The 19,728-nt window shown below is 45.3% G+C and overlaps 1 protein-coding gene across 4 annotated transcripts in view; it reads left to right on the top strand.

The window, feature by feature from the left end:
* The window catches only part of PBX1 (PBX homeobox 1), a 167,382-nt gene that overhangs the window by 127,739 nt on the left and 19,915 nt on the right, over positions 1-19,728 (top strand). For 2 of the 4 annotated variants that reach the window (XM_032872992.1, XM_032872993.1), the window contains exons 4-7: positions 1,238-1,373; positions 6,225-6,384; positions 13,508-13,620; positions 14,997-15,086. In XM_032872992.1, the coding sequence (XP_032728883.1) occupies positions 1,238-1,373; positions 6,225-6,384; positions 13,508-13,620; positions 14,997-15,086 (499 nt within the window). The remainder of the gene's footprint in view (positions 1-1,237; positions 1,374-6,224; positions 6,385-13,507; positions 13,621-14,996; positions 15,087-19,728) is intronic. The other 2 variants (XM_032872994.1, XM_032872995.1) reach the window with 2 other exon arrangements.

Here is a 19,728-nt window from a genome sequence, read left to right as displayed (position 1 = left end):
TGTTTTCTGTTGGGCTAAATCGGGAAATCCTGTGTCCTGGCATAACCAAGGATGTTCTGGAAATCTCTTCCATAAGGAAAACGCTTTTGATAAAAGCAAGAAGGGCAAAGTGCTAAAAGAGCTGATTTAAAGATCCAGTCTCCCGCCTCAAGGAGGTCCAGCCAGCCTCTGCTGTGAGCCTGGCATCCCCAAATAGCTCCCCCAACCTGCCTACGGGCCTTAGCTATGAGGAGGCAGTCAAGTGATTCTCACTTTAAATTAGTTCAATTAGCACTTTAAAAAAAAAAAATGCTTTTATTCAAAACGTGGTTCTCTTCCTTTCAGCAACCTGTGTATTAAAGAGATTTCGGTGGGCTTTTGTTTTACCATTTAGCAGCTGTTCTAGCTTGAAAAGTGCTCCTTGTCTCCTTCTGAGGGAGGTCGCACAGTCCAGTGGGCCAGTGTCCGTGCCTTGCACACCCTCTTCCCCAGATGCCTTTAGAAAATGCTGCATGCATTTACCTGGGAATGGAATAAAAGGAATAAAAGGAAAATAATAACTTATTTTTAACTTAAGGCTCCAGAGTCTGTAATTTCCAGGAGGTACCTAAGAGCGAGGTACCTAAGAGCGAGGTTGGGTTTTGTAGTTAGGCGCACCGGAACTCATACCTTGGTTCTATGACACGCAGGCTGAATGACCCTTGGACTCCATTCTTCATTGGGAAATGGGAAGAACCGTAGCTCTCTTACAAGTTGTACAAAATGAATAATTTGAATTGATTGCTCTAAAGGGTGAGGTCTGAAGCCTGGAGCCTGGTAGAAAGAAAGACTGTCACCCAGCATTCGCCACATACCGGGCACCGCACAGAGTACCCTCCACATATGGCCTCATTTTCCAGTTACCATCACTCTGCTAGACCAGCGTGACTGTCCACTCTCGGCTGAAGAAGCTGGGGCTTAGAGAGGCGTCCCTCTCCAAGGACTCAACACCAAGGTGGCTGAGTTTTGAAACTCCATGTTCCTCTCCACCCGGGGCAAGTATTAGTGACTGTTCTGGTCAGTGCCCCATGATGCACAGTCTGTCTTTAACAGATACTTGCAGTAATGGCTTGACATCCACCCCCTTGGTGCAAATTTCCTCTAATCCACGTTTTTGCTCAAAAATTTGCCTTTTCACAGAAGTAGGTCCTCGTCTCTCCCTTTTTACATCTATTAGCTGTGAATGTTTTTTGTCATTCTTTTCCTTCTCCTTATGAAGGCGGAAGAGACGGAATTTCAACAAGCAAGCGACGGAAATCCTGAATGAATATTTCTATTCCCATCTCAGCAACCCTTACCCCAGTGAGGAAGCCAAAGAGGAGTTAGCCAAGAAGTGTGGCATCACAGTGTCCCAGGTAAGGAGCCCTCCAAAGACCTGCTAGCCTGGGCCTGGTGGAGCCACATGGCAGCGTCTTGGAGGTTTTGCTTTACTGAGCTTTTATGCCTTGCAAGGTCCATTTGCTAAAACCTAACATGTCAAGGTAAGCACTCGATGTGTTTAAATGGGAGAGTTTCTAGTAAGTACCTGGACAAACTTGAGAGGGGCCAGCCGGAGTGGGAGAAGTAGATTCCGGTAGCCAAACAGGGATAGGGTTCTTCCCATTGAATGCCCCGTTGCTTCAAAAATGGGTCAAGGTTCTTGGCTGTCCTTGGAAAGTATCCACATTTCTCATACTGTTTTCTCAAACACAGTCCATCCCTTAGCCCATCTTGCGCTCAACCCAGGACAGAGTCAGTGAGTGGAACTTTTCAATGAAAGGGACTCAAATGTCTCCTCTTGACGTGCTCGCTCTGAAACTGACAGAGTGTGGGGATTTTAACATGTCACTATGATTGCATTGGAACGGTTGCGCAAAATGTCACTGAGTGCCCCTTTTCCCCAAAGAGTGATAACCGTAACAGGTGCCTGTTGACATGGAAAGGTACATGGTAAAACATTTTTATTGACCTGGAGTCTTCAGCATTAGCATGAAGTAGAAAAGTAGGCGATATTTACACGTATGTATATTTCGTGTACTCAAGGGATCCATCCAGAACTTTTTTCATCTGAACCTCAAATACCATCCCTAGTCTCTAGTTGAGAACAGTAATGATAGTTCTGAAAGCTGTCAGAGAAGAGGAAGTCCTGCCGATACACGTCTCCTGCAAGAGAACTCTGTGTACTGGCATTTCCATAACAGGGGTGGGAGAAGGCGGGAAAGAAGCCTACTCTAGTGAGAAACTTTGCTTAGCATTTTGCAAGCAAACTCCATGCTGTTTTGTATCAACTGAGCATTTGTGCTTCCTTGACTTGAATCCTGGCTTCTCTTACTCCCTACTCGGTGCTAATCCCATCAATCGGTGCTTAACTAAGCCCAGTTAGGTCCATTCAGAATACAGACCTCTACACAGAGTATGTGCAATGAAGGGCTCTCCAGGGCCTGCCCAACAAGCTGTGGGAGATTTGGTAGAAGCCTTGGAAACACCAACCCTTGCAACTCCGATCTTCCTCAGGTACTTTGACCCAAGTGAAGGTTGTTCCAGTCTTAACTGTAGGAAAACAGAACATGAGTGGTCAAACTCAGGTCACCTGGTTTTGTCTGGGTCTCTACCCATTCTTGTCCAACTTTAGATCCCTTGTCCACAAGGAAAGGCATTTTCTGGTTTCTGATATTTGTTGCATGTTTGCGGAATGGTTGCGGGCAGGAACCATATCACTAACTGACCATCAGTAAATTTGATATGTGGAATCTTCTGCTTCTGTAGTAGAATTAAATCACTAGACTGTCTGACTTCTAATTCTGGGATTTGGAATTCTAAATCCCTATTGATGGTAGAATGAACTCTTCTGGAGCTAGTCTGTATTATATCTAGATCAAAGATGGAATCCTGGCCTGTTCCAGCAACTGTCACTTCCTTTGTTAGGGAAACCCAGGTGCACATAATTTGTCCATTAAAATGAATATTTACATACTGTATCACCTTTCCCTTTGCTTCACCCACCCTAAGGCCACACCATTCTTCCTTCCCCAGTACATTACTCCCTCCCAACAACAACGGAGCTGTTCCACTCTTGCCAGACAAGTCCCCGTGGGAGACAAGACAGTATGATGTGATACAATAATAAGAGTGTTTTTCTAGGAGCATGTTTTTGTCGAGTCAACTGTGAGATTTTAGGGAACTCCCTCTTGTCGGGTCTTAGTCATCCCATCTGCCAGTCATGGTTTGTTGGACCATATGATTTATTAAATCTCCCTTAAGTTCCCAAATCTAGGGGATCCCAGTTTTGGACTTTTTAAATTTTGCCATTTTGGGGCTGTCTCTTTCCTTCTTATTCTTTGGGCTTTTGTTGTTGTTGTTGTCATTTTGGGGGGTTAATAATTACCCCTCCCCCTGATCTTGGGGCATCTAGGTGGTTCAGTCAGTTAAGTATCTAACTCTTGGTTTCGGCTCAGGTCATGATCTCATTATCATGAGATCAAGCCCCATGTCAGGCTCCACGTTCATCGGGGAATCAGCACGAAAGAGTCTCTCCCTTTGCCCCTCCCCCCATGCGTGCTCACACGCTCTCTCTCTCTCTCTCTTTCAAAATAAATGATCTTTAAAAAAAAAAATAATCCCTCCATCTTGAAATTCTCCTACTTTGGCTTCCTTGATACTGTTCTCTGTGGAGTTTCCTTCTTTCTCTTGGGCCACTTTTGCTTGGGCTTAGAGGATCTACTGTCTCTACCTACCCTAGAAATACCATTTTTTTTCTTTAGCCCTCATTTCTTCAGGCCTATCCCCATGGTTCTTAACCATTTTTTTTATACTACAGGTTCTTTCAAAATCTACTTACTGTCGATTCCTCCCATGATACAAAACAAAAATGTGCAGATACCCCAAAATCCATCTGTAGACCAGCCTCTCCTCTGATCCCTCAGTAGTCCTTCCACTCTATACTCGTTCTGCTTGGAGTGTGGTCTACAGAAGGCAACCTTAGCAGTTGCTGGGAGCTGGCTCGAAATGTAAATTCTTAGGTTGGACCCCGGTCCTGAGTCAGAATTAAGGGAGGATGGGGGGAATCTGTGTGAACAATCTCTCCACGCACACTCAATTTGGAAAAGGACTATCCTGCACACTCGCTCTGAGTGATCTCTTCTCTGCTTATCGCTGCAGGTGTACCTTTATTTGAATACTCAGATGAGACTTCTAGGACACCAAGCTCGTGTGTCTTCCTTCCCACTGGACTTTGCCATCGCTCTGCCCAAGCTCTTCAACCTTAACGTGTTTGAAATGTGATCAGACTCTCCCCAGAGAACCGATTATTTTTTCTGTATCACCTGTCTCAGACTGTGTCTGTCCTGTGTGTGTCCCTAGTGCCTAGCACACAGTAGACCCTCCATGACTGTGAACAGCAAGTTAACCATTGAAAGCACTGATTACGTACATGGTTCAGGGCATCCCAGTATCACCTTGTGGGCCATGTAGGGAATGCCTGAACTGACTACACATCTTGTCCACCCATTGGTTCTTCTTGTTGAGAAGGGAATCACTCCCACAAAACATTTCTTCTCCTCTTTTCACGTAGCTTATTTAACTAGACCTCAGGCATTTCTTTCCTTCCCCAAAAGTCCTCCCAGATGACCTTCATCTTTCCCCCTTTTTTCCAATGCACCCAGTTACCTTAGAAAAGTCTTGCTGCCTCTTTTCCTCTCCCTCATATAGATAGTGAAGGTTATACTAAGGAAAGCATGAGTTTGGGAATGGAATTAGATATGCTATGGTCCTAAGATGGCCCCAGAGAGCCCTTCCTCTCCCGTAGGCACCAACATTGACAATGAATCAAGCAATTTGTCACTGAAATTTTTTCCTCTCATTTACTAATACTGCAGTGGTATGGTTTGGTTTTGATAACAGAGGCTTAACTTTTCTCCCATAGCAGAAGCCACACAGGCAAAGGAGGGCTTACCTTGTGAGATTTTTAAGTTTTGCTAATGCGTTTCAAAGGTAACTACAGTTTTGCAAAAATGTCCTTTATCCGCCATTGTTTGGGTTAATAGAACGTACACGTCAGCAGTGGTACCTGTGTTATCAACTTCCTCTTCTGTCACCAGATTCATAGTTTGTTTTGTAATTTTTATTAAAAAAAAAAACCACACACATTTTAGTTTGAAATCACATCTGGAACTTGGGGTATAGAACGTACCTCATAAGGCAGGAATGACAGGGGTAACACTTGAATTTCGCTACGTCGCCTCTTGTGTCTGACCAGCGGTCTTGGTATAAAGGGAATGGGGATGCGGAGTCAAGCCAGGATAGCTCCTGTGAGTCACATGAAGGAAATAAATTAACAAATGAAAGTAAATTAGAGGGGCGCCTGGGTGGCTCAGTGGGCTAAAGCCTCTGCCTTCGGCTCAGATCATGATCCCAGGATCCTGGGATCGAGTCCCGCATCGGGCTCTCTGCTGCGTGGGGAGCCTGCTTCCTCCTCTCTCCCTGCCTGCTTCTCTGCCTACTTGTGATCTCTGTCAAATAAATAAATGAAATATTAAAAAAAAAAAAAAGAAAGTTAATTAGGTTTATTTTGTGTGTTGGCTTTAACATTTAAAGCTTGGGATTCCAAGGACTAATCTCTGCTATGCTTCAGTTTTTCCTTGTGTAGCTAACCCCAAGCTTTGCACAAAATTCTTGGTGAAATCTATCTGATGGAATTATCTGGATCCTAAGGTCTGTAGTACCTGTGGCTAAGAATGTGGTCCATGTTAGCGTTCTTCAGCTTGTAAAAATGTGAAATTAATCCCTCAGTGAGAGCACCTGTATGTTGATACAGACCTGTATGGATGATTACAAGTCTGTGCCTCTTGGTTACTCAAAGTCAGTGTTAGCATCAATAAGGAACATTTCTCCTGAACGCTGTGTTTATTTTCGGGTCATATTCTTAGGAGGTAACCCAATTTAAAATGCTCGTCCTAAACTAAAATTGTCCGAATCCAAATGAGCAGGTCTTCCGTAGGACGGTTCGCTGCATTATTTTTGCTAAATGGTGTTGTCTTAAGCAGGAGAATCGCATTACATGCAATGGCCCCTCTCGGTGCCCTTCCTTTAGATCTCATTGTTGTTGCAAAATCAGAGTAGGATCAGCCTGGTAGCCTGCCTCCAGCCCTCCCCTGATGCCTTAATTTTCCTCTGAGATGTTTGCACAGGACGGAATATTAACATTCTCCTCTTCTCTTAAACTGCTCTAGGTATCAAACTGGTTTGGAAATAAGCGAATCCGGTACAAGAAGAACATAGGTAAATTTCAAGAGGAAGCCAATATTTATGCCGCCAAAACGGCTGTCACTGCTACCAATGTGTCAGCCCATGGAAGCCAAGCTAACTCACCCTCGACTCCTAACTCAGCTGGTTAGTTTTTCTCTTTGATTTGGGGGGATCGTGCTCCATTTTTATACTTGCTTTCCCTACATTGGGGTTTTCTTTTCATTCCTCAGGTTTCCAATTGGTTGACTTATGTATTTGATTGTCCTTTTTGTTGTTGATGCCACTTTGGGTTTTTCCTTTCATTTCCAAAGAGCAGCGTGTTTTACTGTTCATAAGACGGGCTTGTCTGGAGGTCTGCACCAATGTGTCTGTTTAAGTTGGACAGACCTAAATTGGTTGGTTTTGAGGAGAGAGGACCTTCACATTCTCCTTTCAAAGATGACAATGAGCTAGCTCTAATACTTGGACACAGTCCCTTGAGGGCTCTGGCCTTTCGTCTGTTTCACATAAAGTTTTTATCCTTGTCTATTTTGCTATTCCCATCACATACTGTTTGGGTGACCTACTAGCCTACATTCTCTGCAGGAATATTCCTCATTGTAATGCTTTGGTCTACAAAGCCAGACTGGGGTTACTGCTCAACATTGTTTAGAATTGTTTTTCTTCACTGTTTTATTTTGCTGGTTTCTTTATGCAAACTACAAAGAAAATTGCCAGTCATTAATTCACATTATTCAGATTCCAGTTTCCCCATTGTAGTATTATTAGTCGTGTGCTCTGCCCCTGGTTTTATTTCAGTGAATGTGCATTACATCACTAACTTCAGAGTTTAGGCTAACATAATATATTTTGGGGTTTGCCTCCTACCACCAGTTCTGAATTTCCACACATGAAAAAAAAAATAAAAACCATAATCAATAATACATAAAATATAACCTTAGTATCTGTATGCTGTGGAAGGCATGTTGGTACTTTTGTTGTTGTTGTTGTTGGTAAGGGAAACCCAGAAGTGCTTCCTTATTAAATAATGTTGGTCTCAGATTATTCTCACATTATTCATTATAATGAACCACTGCACTGATTTTGGGGGTGGGACACATATCTAAGAAGACCAATGCCTCCAACTTGAAGGGTCACAAATTTAAATGTGCTTGACTGTAAGATGATTAAAAATCTAATTTCTAACATTTCTGGGAGGTGCCTTTGACCCCTGAAGCTTGTTTGTTCACTAAAATAAATTCTCTCTCTACCTTATGGTGGATTGTTACTGGAGATCTATAAGGCTCCACACACTAACGTCTTCTGTGAGCTTCTAGAGGCCCTAATTTGTTCTAAGTTTCTCTAAGCCAGTGGGCTATATCTCCATGCCTCCTTTTGTTCAAATGGAATCATGCACAAAGAGTGGCCTGGGCTTTGTAAGCATGGACGTGGTAAGACAGTGTAGAATTCGATCTAGTTATGTATTTTTCCCAGCACACCAGGTTGAACAACTCTGAAGAGCCTTTTTACTTTTCGAGGTTTGTGTGTGTCTATTTCCTTCTTTCCCCTTCATGGCATGATTGACAAAGGATCAAGGCTAAGAGGTTCAGTAACCAAAGACTTTCCTTCTTCCCCATCTGGTCAACTCTTAAGCATTTCAGTCTCCGGCCAGCAACACTCGTTGAATCACCCTGCTATCCAGACATGTTCACTTGTCTCTGGTAGAAGTACAGTCCTGTCAGCATTAGCAAAAACACACTCACCACTCCTGCAAAGGTTATCATAATGCAAAACAGATATCAAAATGACTTTTTCCCGTTGCGGATAGATCTGCATTGCAGATGGTTGAGCGTGATTTATGACTAGTCCCTAGAAGGGCCCTGTGGACCCCCTTCATTACTAAAGCTGTAACTTTTTATTCTTTTCTAAAGATCTTAAAAAGAGAAAAGTAAGCATTTTAACCCCACCCCCACTCTGTTTAAGAATTATGTTGGCTCTCTTGGAATGTCAGTCAATGATTACAGTTTTCTAAAGAATTTTTCTGCTAGCTTAAGCTTAGATGACTATTCTAAGCACCAAGTAAATTATTATGGAAAATTGGAGCTAAGCCTTTCAGTTGTGCTTAAGTTGTTGGAAATAATATGCAGAGGAACCCCTTTGTAGTGCTTTTTTTTTTTTTCAGTAGAGACAAAAGAAAATACTATTGTATATGTGCAATAGCGTGGGAGTTTCATTCATCAACTTTTTTACAGGAAAAGTTATACACAGGCTTTTCTGTATTTTCCTTTGCTGCTATCACAGCTCAGAGCACTGCAGAGATAAAGTGAGAATTTTAAAGTGTTCAAACTTTTCACACAGGGTGCTTAGGAAGTCACATACTAGCTCCTAGATAACGCCGAAGGATAGAGAGTCATTGAAATAGACACAAGTTTTAAATAAGAGGTTAATATGTGAAGATATAATTTGGCTGAGTTTGAAATTTAAGAGTTCTGGAAACTGGGAACTTTTTATATCTTTAATATTGAAACAGGGCCCTCCCCCAACCCAAAGCTTTACTAAATTTACATTACTCATTTCTGTTGCAAAAAGGATACTTGGCAAGTAAATCTTCTTCCCTCCAGAGGCTTTTGTGTGGACAAGCACTTCTTCAGTGGGTTTATTTAGGTCATTTGTGAATATTCCTGGTTGTGGATAGATGCCTGATCTCCTATTTCCTCAAGCATAACTCATTAAAATCACTTGGGGTGAGGACCCATGGGGGACGAGCAAGCAGGTAGAGAGGCACCCGGCATGCTTCATATTTGACATCAGCAGAGTCGAGCAGAATGCCTGGAACAAAGAGAAAGAATAGAAGGAAAAGAAGAAAATTACGTTTTCTGGGGGAAGAAAAAAAAGCAAAAATGGGGACCATCTGAAGCAATCATTATAACCTTGGGTCCATACTTCCGGAATTACCTAGAGGGATCCATTCTCATGTCTATTTTTTATGAGATAAGAAAAGCAGGAATAAGATCTCAGAAAAACGGGGCCCCTTTTGGAAGGTCAGGTTATCAGCATCCAGGAAGGAAGAAGTTGGCTTGTGCCTTGCAGATGTTTGCTGTGGCAAACAGCATCAGCGTTGACAATTGATTAGATTCTGTGATTAGCGAAGCAATCCCAGGCTTATTGAGGCTCAGGACTCCCTCCCCCATCTGGAATCTTTTTTTGCTGGCTCTGTGTGTGTGTGTATGTGTGTGTGTGTTTTCAAGGACGGCAGGCTCAGCCATGAAAGTTCTTCCTCTGACACTATATAGTTAATGGCAAGCCCTTGTACATATCTGTTACACCCCTAATAGAAGGTTTGGTGTTTTCTGGATTGGGGGAAGATGTCATATTAAACCCCCTAGATTCTGGCTCCCTAAGAGAAGTTTATGTATGTAATACACACCATTAAGAAGGAGGTAACACACCTAGGGAGGCTGACTGACACTTAGTAAATCCGTAGGAACTCTTGGAATTTTTTTTTTTTTAAACCAAATGAAAGAATGAATGCCATGGATGTTTTCTACTGTGTTCTTTCTTCTCTTAATTTCTCGGTAGAAAATGAAAACACAGCCTGCCGGAATTGGAACGCTAGAACCTTGCCACGTGTACCTTCTGAAGGGGTTTCCCATCAAACCAGACAGCCTTTCTCTCTTGTGCCTTGTCCTGGGTAGAAAGCAACAGTGATTTTTGGAGTTTAGAAGGGGAATAATCATGGAAAATAGAGAAGCAAGCCCGAGACATAATGAAGTCATGTCTAGCAAAGAGGCCCCATCTTTTGAGCCTCCAAGTGGTGTAGAAAGTCTAGTCTAACCGGCTGCCCCCTGATCTCTTGGGAGCCTTGATTTCAAAACTGCAACAGGAAGCCGTATTTGCCATACATCTGCTTCATAAAAACACTCTGAGGAATAACACGCCAATACTTGTAAACCCTTCGAGTTCCTCAGTAAGAAAAAGTAACGCCTCTCTTATTCTGCGTCATTGGTTCTCAACAGGGCAAACTTGTACCTCAGGGAACATTCGGTCATGTTTAGAGACATTTGGCTGTCAGGGTTTTGGGAGGCGGGTACTGCTGGCTTCTGGTGACTAGAGGCTAGGGAGATGGAAGACCGTCATCCTACGGCACATAGAACATTCCTCCACCATGAGCCCATTTCCAGCCCCAGATATCAATAGTGCCAGTGTCCGGAAACCTTGCTCTAAGTTTAGATTTTATCATTAGTATTCTGGGTTTTTGGGGAGAGGATACAGTGAATTGTTGTTCTATTTTTTGTTCCCCCCTCTGAACAAACTGAAGTCTCCTGAAGACTCTTTAGAGTAGAAATGCAGCCTTCGGAAAACGATCTTAGGGAAATGGATGTTAACTCATCTCCCTGTCATCATACTTGCCGGCGCCCGGGCATTAGAATCCATAGGTGATCCATTATGTCCTGTCTGTCTAGTGGAGGGCGGGCTCCGCTCTGTACGTGCCCCCGATATCTGGGTGACAGCTTACATGGGACACGTGCCTCCCTTCCCACTCCAAACTCAGAACCTTTTAACTGGCAAGCACATCTTAAAATGTGCCTTCTGGTAATTGCGGATTACTTTCCAGCCACCTGCCCCTGAGGTTCTTGAAGGACCTTCTCCACAAGCCAGGTCATTCTGTGGGAGTTCTTTGAGACTTTGTGGCACCTCCAAGACAGCCTGTTCACTCTCTGTCAAGGATACCTCCTTCTCAGGAAGTTGTCCGTTCTGTGCTGTTTCTTTCTCCCTTCCAGTGCCCGATGAAGAACATGTCTTTTCCTCATTTCGAGTTTTGTGTGGGCTTCTGTCTGCTCTCTTGTGGTGTGCGTGGCCCCTGGCCTCTTCTCAGAGCCAGCCCTGCTTCTAGATACTTCTCAGAGAGTTGGAAGATGTGGTCGTGTAGTACATGGCTACACAGGGACAACAAAATGCCAGAAGAGCAGACAGAGGCAAGAGCAAGGGAGTGATTCCTGCAATTACTCTGAATCAAGTGCATCTGTATGTGAAGGCCATTGATATGTTCATATTTATTTATCTCTATGTACATTAGGTAGCCAGACATATTTATAATTTATCTATGCACATATATTTTTTAAATCATCTGTGTCTGTTACAGCGAGTATCTTGTAAATGGCATATCCCCTACCTTTATGGTTCCATGGACGTCATGTTCCTTGGCGCCAGCACTACCCTTTGGGGGTTTCTCCCATTTCTTGGGCTGGGTGGTCATTTCCAATAAACCATCAGCCAGGCATAAGGATCATGGGTTTATTACATGGTACTTGATTGGGAGAGAAAGAAAGAATGTATCTGGGCATCAAACTGAACACTCTTGTGGGAGGGAGGAGGGCAAAAAAATTATGATATTATATAAACAATTATAATTTGGGGTCCTGGAGCTGACTACTCCTGTTCTGATGCCATCTAAATATGAGCGTGTGTGGTAAATGATGGCAAAATGGCTCTTATTATTTAGGTTGTAGCTCTGATGGAAAGAAAGTTTGAGAAGGATATAGGTAGGACATGCAGGCCGGGGAATTATGTGATCTGTTCCATACCCTGCTTCAGCCACCTGTTGGGGAGATTGGCACCACATTACTGAAAGAAACTTCCAGAACAGGCTGCCCTGCCTGGTCAGACCTTGTGCCTCTTTGGCTCAGGACCCCAGTTGTCTACTTCTGTGCAGATAAGCTAAACTGAGAAATGCATGCCCAATGAGACAAGACATGTTCCAGAGCTTTGGAGACGTCGTAGTCCTCCAGATGGCACTCGAGTCGTCCTCCTGTCCCCCCAGAAAAAGCATTCCCTTCTTCCCACAACAAGAGCGAGTAGGGAATCAACTTATGTAGCTCAAGAGCTAGCTAGTGCTTGTGTGGGGATGAACATCCCCAAAACAAAGAAAAACAGAGAAGTTTCCTACCTTGAGGATCCCCCCAAGTGAACCATTTGTTTTTTTCAAAATTGCACCCTCCTTAGACGTATGAGGATCCTATGAGCAGTTCAGCATAGAGCAGAGTGACAGAGTACAGGAAAAGCTTTCTCTTGAGCTCCAGGAGACAGCCCTCTAGGAGAGCGCAATTCCCTACCTTGGGAGATTAAGAAAGCGTCAGAGCTGGGGCATCATTGCTGGGTGATCCCAAGTGGATGATGGCTGTCAAATGTGAGGACAAGAGTGCGATTCGAGCAGGACAGAGTTGGAAATAGAGTGGAACTGACCTGGGTCCCTAAGGTCTCTCCTTTTCTAGGCTAACGTCATGTTTTAACCAAACCTTGCACGTTGAGCTTTCTTTCCTAATGCGCTGAGCTGCACGATGACTTCAGAATAATAAGAAGCTTCTCCACACCCACGTGTTAAGGCCGAGGGTGGGCCGGGTTTACCATAGTGCCACCTGGGTGCTGCCTAAAGGCTAACTGTGTGGGAGAAGGCTTCTTCTCTGGGAGGTGAAGAAGCAGATGGTTGACTGTTCCTCTTGAGGCCCAATTTATTATTATCTTAAGTGTTATTATTAGCATTTCCTATTTCATGCATGCTTCGGAATTCCCAGCCCATTATTCTGTTTCACGTTCCTCCATAATAGCAGGTGCCAAGGGAAGACGTCACCATCCTCACATCTTCTTGTAGTCCTTGAGGCTCTCTTGGGCTGCTTGCTACCCAGCCAGAAGCTTGACCTCCTTTCTAGAGATCAGAAATGTCAGTGGACTCCCATCCCATGGCCAGCCCTAATGTGTGGCATTATCTTCACTCCCCACGCTCCCTCACCAGGGCTGCTTCCCATGTGAGGGCAGATGGGTTGGCAACAGCATATCTGGAAACCAGCCGAATAGCTTATGCGCGCCATCTTGGTGGCAGAAGTACCATCCGTTGACTAGTCCGTATCCTTCAGCTTGTGCTCCCCTGGCAACCCCTAGAATTTTACGGGCATGAAAGAGAGGTCCTGGAGACCATTTCCAATTCAAATAGACTAAATTAAGAAGAATACATGCGAATAAATATTCCCTGTCTCAGCTTGAAGTTGTTAAGGGGACACAGTCCTATTGGCAACTCGCAGTAAGACGTGGCTTCACGTAACATGAACGATATGCACCCTTTATTGCTTGCTCTGTTCTTCATGCTACTAACCAGACTCTGTGGATGTTATTTTTATTTTAGTGTTTATTTGGGAGGGGTTGCTTTGCATGTCATTCTTCCTCTTGGCTGTTAGTTGCAGGGGTTGAGCCTTTTCCTTTCTGTGATTCAGGTGCCTCACTCTTTCCTTTCCAGGTTCTTCCAGTTCTTTTAACATGTCAAACTCTGGAGATTTGTTCATGGGCGTGCAGTCACTCAATGGGGACTCTTACCAAGGGGCCCAGGTTGGAGCCAACGTGCAGTCACAGGTAGGGACCCAGCCAATGTGCCACCAGCTGAATGCATTGGAGTCCAAGAGCCCTCGGTCATCTTGGCACTTGCCAGTTCTGTTCAGAGAGAGAGGAGAGAGTGAGAGAGAGGGTGAGAGAGGGAGATAGAGCGAGGAAGAGAGAGAAAGGGGGAGAGAGAGAGAGGGAAAATGTAGAAATAAAGTCTTGCCAACGACCAAACCAAACCAAACCAAAGACAACCATGGTCATGGGAAGTCTCGTCCACACTTTGTGAATGCATTTGGCTCTGACTTGTCAGCCACAATGGGAAAGCAGGAGAGGAGCGAGCTCAGGGTGAAGTGACCGAGGCCCGCCGGGCACGTGGAAGCAGTGGATTCTTTCTTCGCTGAAGGGAAAGGGAGGAGGAGTTCAGTCCACTGTCTCCCGTTGCAGGCCCCCCTCTTGCTTGCGGGTTTCCCACACTCCATATTAGCCAGATAAGGAGGTGACTGATGAGTAGGCAAATACCTTTGTATCTTCTGTTTTCATTTCAAGCTTTACAAACACCCGAGCAGGTTGACTAAACTCATCTTCTCAATCATCCTTGAGGTCATAGGACTTGGGTTTCTGGTCATGAGTTGGGGCCCACGTTGGGAAGCAAAAATCCGGTCATGTGGTGTAAACCCTCGGTGCCCATTAGCGAACAGCCTGTCTTCACTACATCCCAGGAAGCCACCGTACTGTCTCAGCACAGAGCCTGCGGGAGAGGGTCAAGTCGAATGCTCTGGGTCAGAATGGCTAGGGAAGTTCTGACCCCCGTTAGCCCAGTCTCACACCCTGCCTGCGGAACAGGAAGCACCTCACGCCTGGAAGAGACCACCTGGCCAGTGATTCAGGAAACACAGCCTAGGGACAAGTGTGAAGAGCCGTGGTCAGACTGGTCGAGTGATCTTACAGCTGGCCATCACCTGGGTCCTCGCAAGGACAGTGTCAGTCACATACCGCTCTCTCTGGGAGGTGGCTGCCCAGGCCCCCTGCAGACAGAGCCTGGACTTCTGTAGACGACCAGCGGAGGAGAAGCGAAGTAGGGTGGTCCCTACAGGGGTGGGGGGTCCTTCACTCTGTCCCCCATCCCCTACCGTCTCCTGCAGCACTGGGGGTTAGTCTCAGTGGTGGGAATCCCAGGTGCCTTGGACCTCGTTTCCATCTTGCTGACCAAACTCAGAAAGGAGAACGGATTTGGCAGATAGAGAGGCCGGCCTCCTCCTACCAGACCCCTCTGGGGAAGGATACCTCGGCCAGGATTGTGTACATTTTGGCACGCCCACACGGCCGCCCGCGCGCGATGCTGCTCTGCCTCCCTTCCCCTGCATCTCCCTGACTAATCTCCTCTCTGTTGTTGTTCGTCCGTTTAGGTGGATACCCTTCGCCATGTTATCAGCCAGACAGGAGGATACAGTGACGGACTCGCAGCCAGTCAGATGTACAGTCCGCAGGGCATCAGTGTAAGAAAACAAGGCCCCCCCCACCCTTTGTTTTTATTCTATCATAACCAATTATTTCAAAGCCATAGGGCTCGGAATGCCACTTAGTAGGACTTCTCTTAGCTTTACGGTCACCTAGTTTCTCGTGTCTGTATCGGCCACGCCATCGGCAGCGTTCTCCCCGCACAAAAAGTGGCGACCAGGCAGGCTTCATGCAGGCAGCTGGCGTCGAGGGCTGTCACACCCGATCAGTGTTCTCATGGCACCTGCGGCCACTCGCATTCAGCTGAGAGGAGCCGCTGAACAGGTGACACCTAGCACAACGGTGGTCGGAAATGTCACCACAAGCTGGGGCCTGGGGACCCTGGGCAGAAAAACCAGTAGCCCAAAAGCCACTGCATCCAGGTCTGTGGTCTGAAAAAGCACCTTTCTCCAGTCTGTCTAAGGACAAAAACAAGAAAGAAATTAACACAGAGGCTGGGGATGGGGAAGGGATGGGGAGGGGCGCAGACCATCTTCTCCTCGTTCTTGGGCGCGCTGGCGGCTTCTGACTAGCATGAAAATTCATAGCGACAAGCTGTGTCGCACAGAGTGAAATCGATCAGACAGACACAAGGAGAACCGAATGTAGATTTGGGACAGCAATCCAACTTGATTTCTCAGATCAATCGTCCGCTATCTCAGCAGCGGTGACAGCAAGCGAGGACAAGAGACTGCCTGGACAAGGAAGCTGTCCTTTAGATCAGGGGTCATTTCCTGGGCTTTTAGAGGTTGCAGGAGGTTCCAGTAGAACCGTTGGCTCAGAACTATGGAAGAAAACTGTGGTTGACTGGTGGCGATGCTTTTTTTGTTGTTTGTTTCTGGTGTTACGATTCAAAGGAATTGGGGTGGGTTGAAGGAACGGTAGGCCTGATGTGTCAAATGTCATCCTGGTCTATACTAACTGAGCTGTGGTGTCTGCACTGGGGGAGGTGATGTCTCCTTTAGCCCTGCATTGGTCAACTCAGACACAACTAAGGTGAGACTGGAAGGAATCAACAGAACACCAGCAGGTTCATCACAAGGAATGGTTGGAAGAGTTGGGAATTCTTAGCCCGTAAATGAGAAGACGTGGGTGGTATATAGTAGTTTTAGACATGTTATTTGTGAGAAAGATTGGATTTGTCATGAGTGAGCTAAATGGGCCAAGGATAGGAGCCAGTAGAAGATTCAGAGAAACACATCTCACTTCGACCTTTGATGGGCCTTTCTTCTAGTGAGAGTTGTCCAGAGAAGGGATTGGCTGCCTCTGGAAGTCGAGAACTCCCCATCCATCAGGGCGTTCAAACATGGTGGCATAGCTAGCTGCTCAGTCAGGATGTCGGAGAGGAGACTCAAGTACCAGGTCAGAAGTATCTTGGTGACTTTTTAAGGCCCCTGCCACTTAGAAGCGCCTTATTTTCTACCTCTTTTAGGCAGAATCCCCTCTGAATTTGTATGGTATTTATCAAGTCTCTCTCTGGCAGGAGATGGAGGAGGTCAAAGAGGACCCTGTTGAATGTAGTCTAGGCAATCACTTTTCCAGATAGGATTTCCAGAGCAGAGGCATTCTTCTCTTCTTGTGCTTATGCTAATTATAATTACCATGTTAATGGCTGACTTGCTGGAAACCTGCTTAGAAAAACCTTACAAGATACTGTAGTAGAGAAGTATGTTCTCAAAAACAGACAAAAATGAGGTTGCTCTGTGCTTGTCTGTGTGTGTGTGTGTGGTGGGGGAGAGGTGGTTTCAAGCACATAAGCATTTATGCATTTTCTGAGTCTTTTTGAGATACATCTTCTATCTCAAAAGATTTTTCCAGAAAAAGCTTTGCTCTGTATAAGTGGAAGACAAGAACATGAGGAAAATACCAGAGTGTGGGGATGAGACCAGGAGCCACAGAAAGTCTATGCGAGTGGGTGGGAAATGGGCTTACGGTTCTGCTTCCTTATTGGGTAGTGGAGGAGAGGGTGGCACTCAGACTCTGGGGGGTCAACACTGACCCCTCTGACACTGTCGGGTGGGCTGGGAATCATTTCTAAAAGAGTGTAACCAAACATGTGCAGACAATTATGTCTGATTACATAATCTTACCACAGAAACTGGGCTTGAAAATGCCACTCGAAAGACTCTCTCATTGTGTGTTCATTTTTTTTTCCCCTGAGAACGGTGTTTATTTGATTCCTGGGTCTTTAGTAAGCAGGGTAAATGATTCAAAGGCTGATGGTGATATGATAAGTTCCTTGGGTGTCCATTTTAAATTTTTAAATTGTGCCACCTGCAGGAGACCAAGCTTGTTAGAGCGAGCTGTGATTTTAGACAGTGATGTTCAACGTGGACGCACCTGGCTCTGGCTGCCAGGAGAAGAAAGAGAGAGGGAAGGAGGGAGACAAGAGGAGACAAGGGCAGGAATGAAAGTTTCAAGCCAAGAAATAAAAATAAACAATTCCTAAACCCAAGGCAGCAATGGAATTCCCAGCTGGACTCTGGATTGTGTTTCACTCGGTAGAGGCCATTTTCTGGGCAGCCATTATCTGCTCGCCTGGCTGGGTTTTCATAGCACCCATATCTTATCCAACCAGTGTCTTTTTTCAATCCCATAAAGTTCAGACCCCTTACTTGCCTTTCACCGAGCCCACATGGTGAACGCATGGAAGGTTGGGAAGAGCTGGGAGACTCCAGTCCCGGTCACTCTCGTGTGTCTGTGGGTACGCATTGTACCTCTCTTCCGTAAAATGGGGCCTGTAATTCCCAGGCTTAATCCCTCAAAGGCTGCTTTAGGGAAAATGAGAAAATAAGTAGGAAAGGGCTTGGCAAAGCAGAAATCGTTCCACATGAATGCAGTATGAAATGTTATAAGCGGTAACTTTCTAATTTGACCTTTTTTCTCCTCGTGTGTGAGCAGTTTTCACAGTAGACAGTTCCTAGTGAGTATTGGTTAGGACACGGTTGTCACTTTTTTCTCTTCTGATGGAAAGATACGCTTTCGACAAGGATGTAGAGTTGTACAAGTCTTAAACACCCCCTTGCGTAGCGGCGGCAAGCGTTCAATTATACATCCGTAAGTCCGTAGTGCTCTTGGACGACAATGGGCAGTACTTACCAGGTTAGAGTGGCTCTGAGTAACGGAGGGAGGTTATTTCACTCCCCTGTCAATCAGACAGACTTAGATCACTCAGCTTTCACATTCATTCTCTTTCCTTTCTCACTGCCACTGACCTAGTTCTAGAATAGTTCATTGGCTTGGCCATTGTGATCATTTTCTCATTACCGTTATGACTTCAGTGTCTCCTTTCTTCTGCACACACCCTCTGAATTAGGCCATTCCTTGCCTAGAAATCACCAGCACCTGTCTGTTGCCTACCTAAGCAAGCTCAAATGCCAGGTCTGACACTCAGAGTCTTTCACACCCTGGTCCCAACCTATCTGTCCTTCTACCTCACCCTCCTGACATCCAGGTAAAATCTGGGTGCTGGACAACATGGTCAGTTCGCCCCTACCTGATTGCGCACATCCCCCTTACATTTGCGCCTGGCTGCCAGATATCTCTGTAAATGTCCTTCATTCCTGTGCCACCTTCCCCATGCCTCCCCACTCTCAAAATCATACTTTCGCTCCCACAGCCAGTTCTTCCTTGCTGCCTGGGTTATCCTCCTAAGCCCTTCTTCTCTGCTTCTCTCTGCTTTATCACACATACGCTTCTCTTACATTACAGGTATGTGAACAGACAGAACTTAGTTGGTCTTCATGTCTTCCACTCTCGTATATTTCCTAACTGTTTCCTAAATGCCTGTATTAGTTGCTCAGAACATGTTGACTGATGAATAAATCAGGTAGGAGAAGACAAGCTGCCATTGAATTTAGACAGTGTATTTATTTAGTAACCAATAGGCACATCTTATATAACAGTAAACTATCTGGAAATTATCTTTATTTTAAATGCTTTATTAATCCACGGATATATCATGTTTCTAATTCAAAAAGTTTTTTACGTCTTCCTTTTTGTAAGAGATTTTATTTATGTATTTATGGGGGGAGGGCAGAGGAGGAGGGACTCCCCAGTGAGCGCAAAGCCCAACACGGGACTCGATCCCATGACTCCAAGATCATGACCTGAGCCAAAACTAAGAATCAGATACTCAACTATCTGAGCCACAGACTCCCCGGTGAGTGCAAAGCCCAACACGGAACTCGATCCCATGACTCTGAGATCATGACCTGAGCCAAAACTAAGAATCAGATGCTCAGCTGCCTGAGCCACAGACTCCCCAGTGAGCGCAAAGCCCAACACGGGACTCGATCCCATGACTCCAAGATCATGACCTGAGCCAAAACTAAGAATCAGGTGCTCAACTGTCTGAGCCACAGACTCCCCAGTGAGCACAAAGCCCAACACGGGACTTGATCCCATGATTCTGAGATCATGGCCTGAGCCAAAACTAAGAATCAGATGCTCAACTGACTGAGCCACCCAGGTGCCCTAGGTCTTCTTTTTTATAAAAAGTTTCTAAACTTTCTGGCTGGTGCAGATTTTCTGAGAATCTGATTCAAATCAGCGTTAGATACCTGAAATTATATAGTGGTGATATTGCCAAGAGAATGATCCCTTTGAATTCTGCAGAACTCCTCCTGTCCTAAAAAGAAT

This window comes from Lontra canadensis, unplaced genomic scaffold, assembly GCF_010015895.1.
Source record: "Lontra canadensis isolate GAN:19392208 unplaced genomic scaffold, GSC_riverotter_1.0 scaffold46, whole genome shotgun sequence".
In the NCBI taxonomy this organism is placed as follows: Eukaryota; Metazoa; Chordata; class Mammalia; order Carnivora; family Mustelidae; genus Lontra; species Lontra canadensis.
This window is presented reverse-complemented; position numbering and strand designations above follow the sequence as displayed.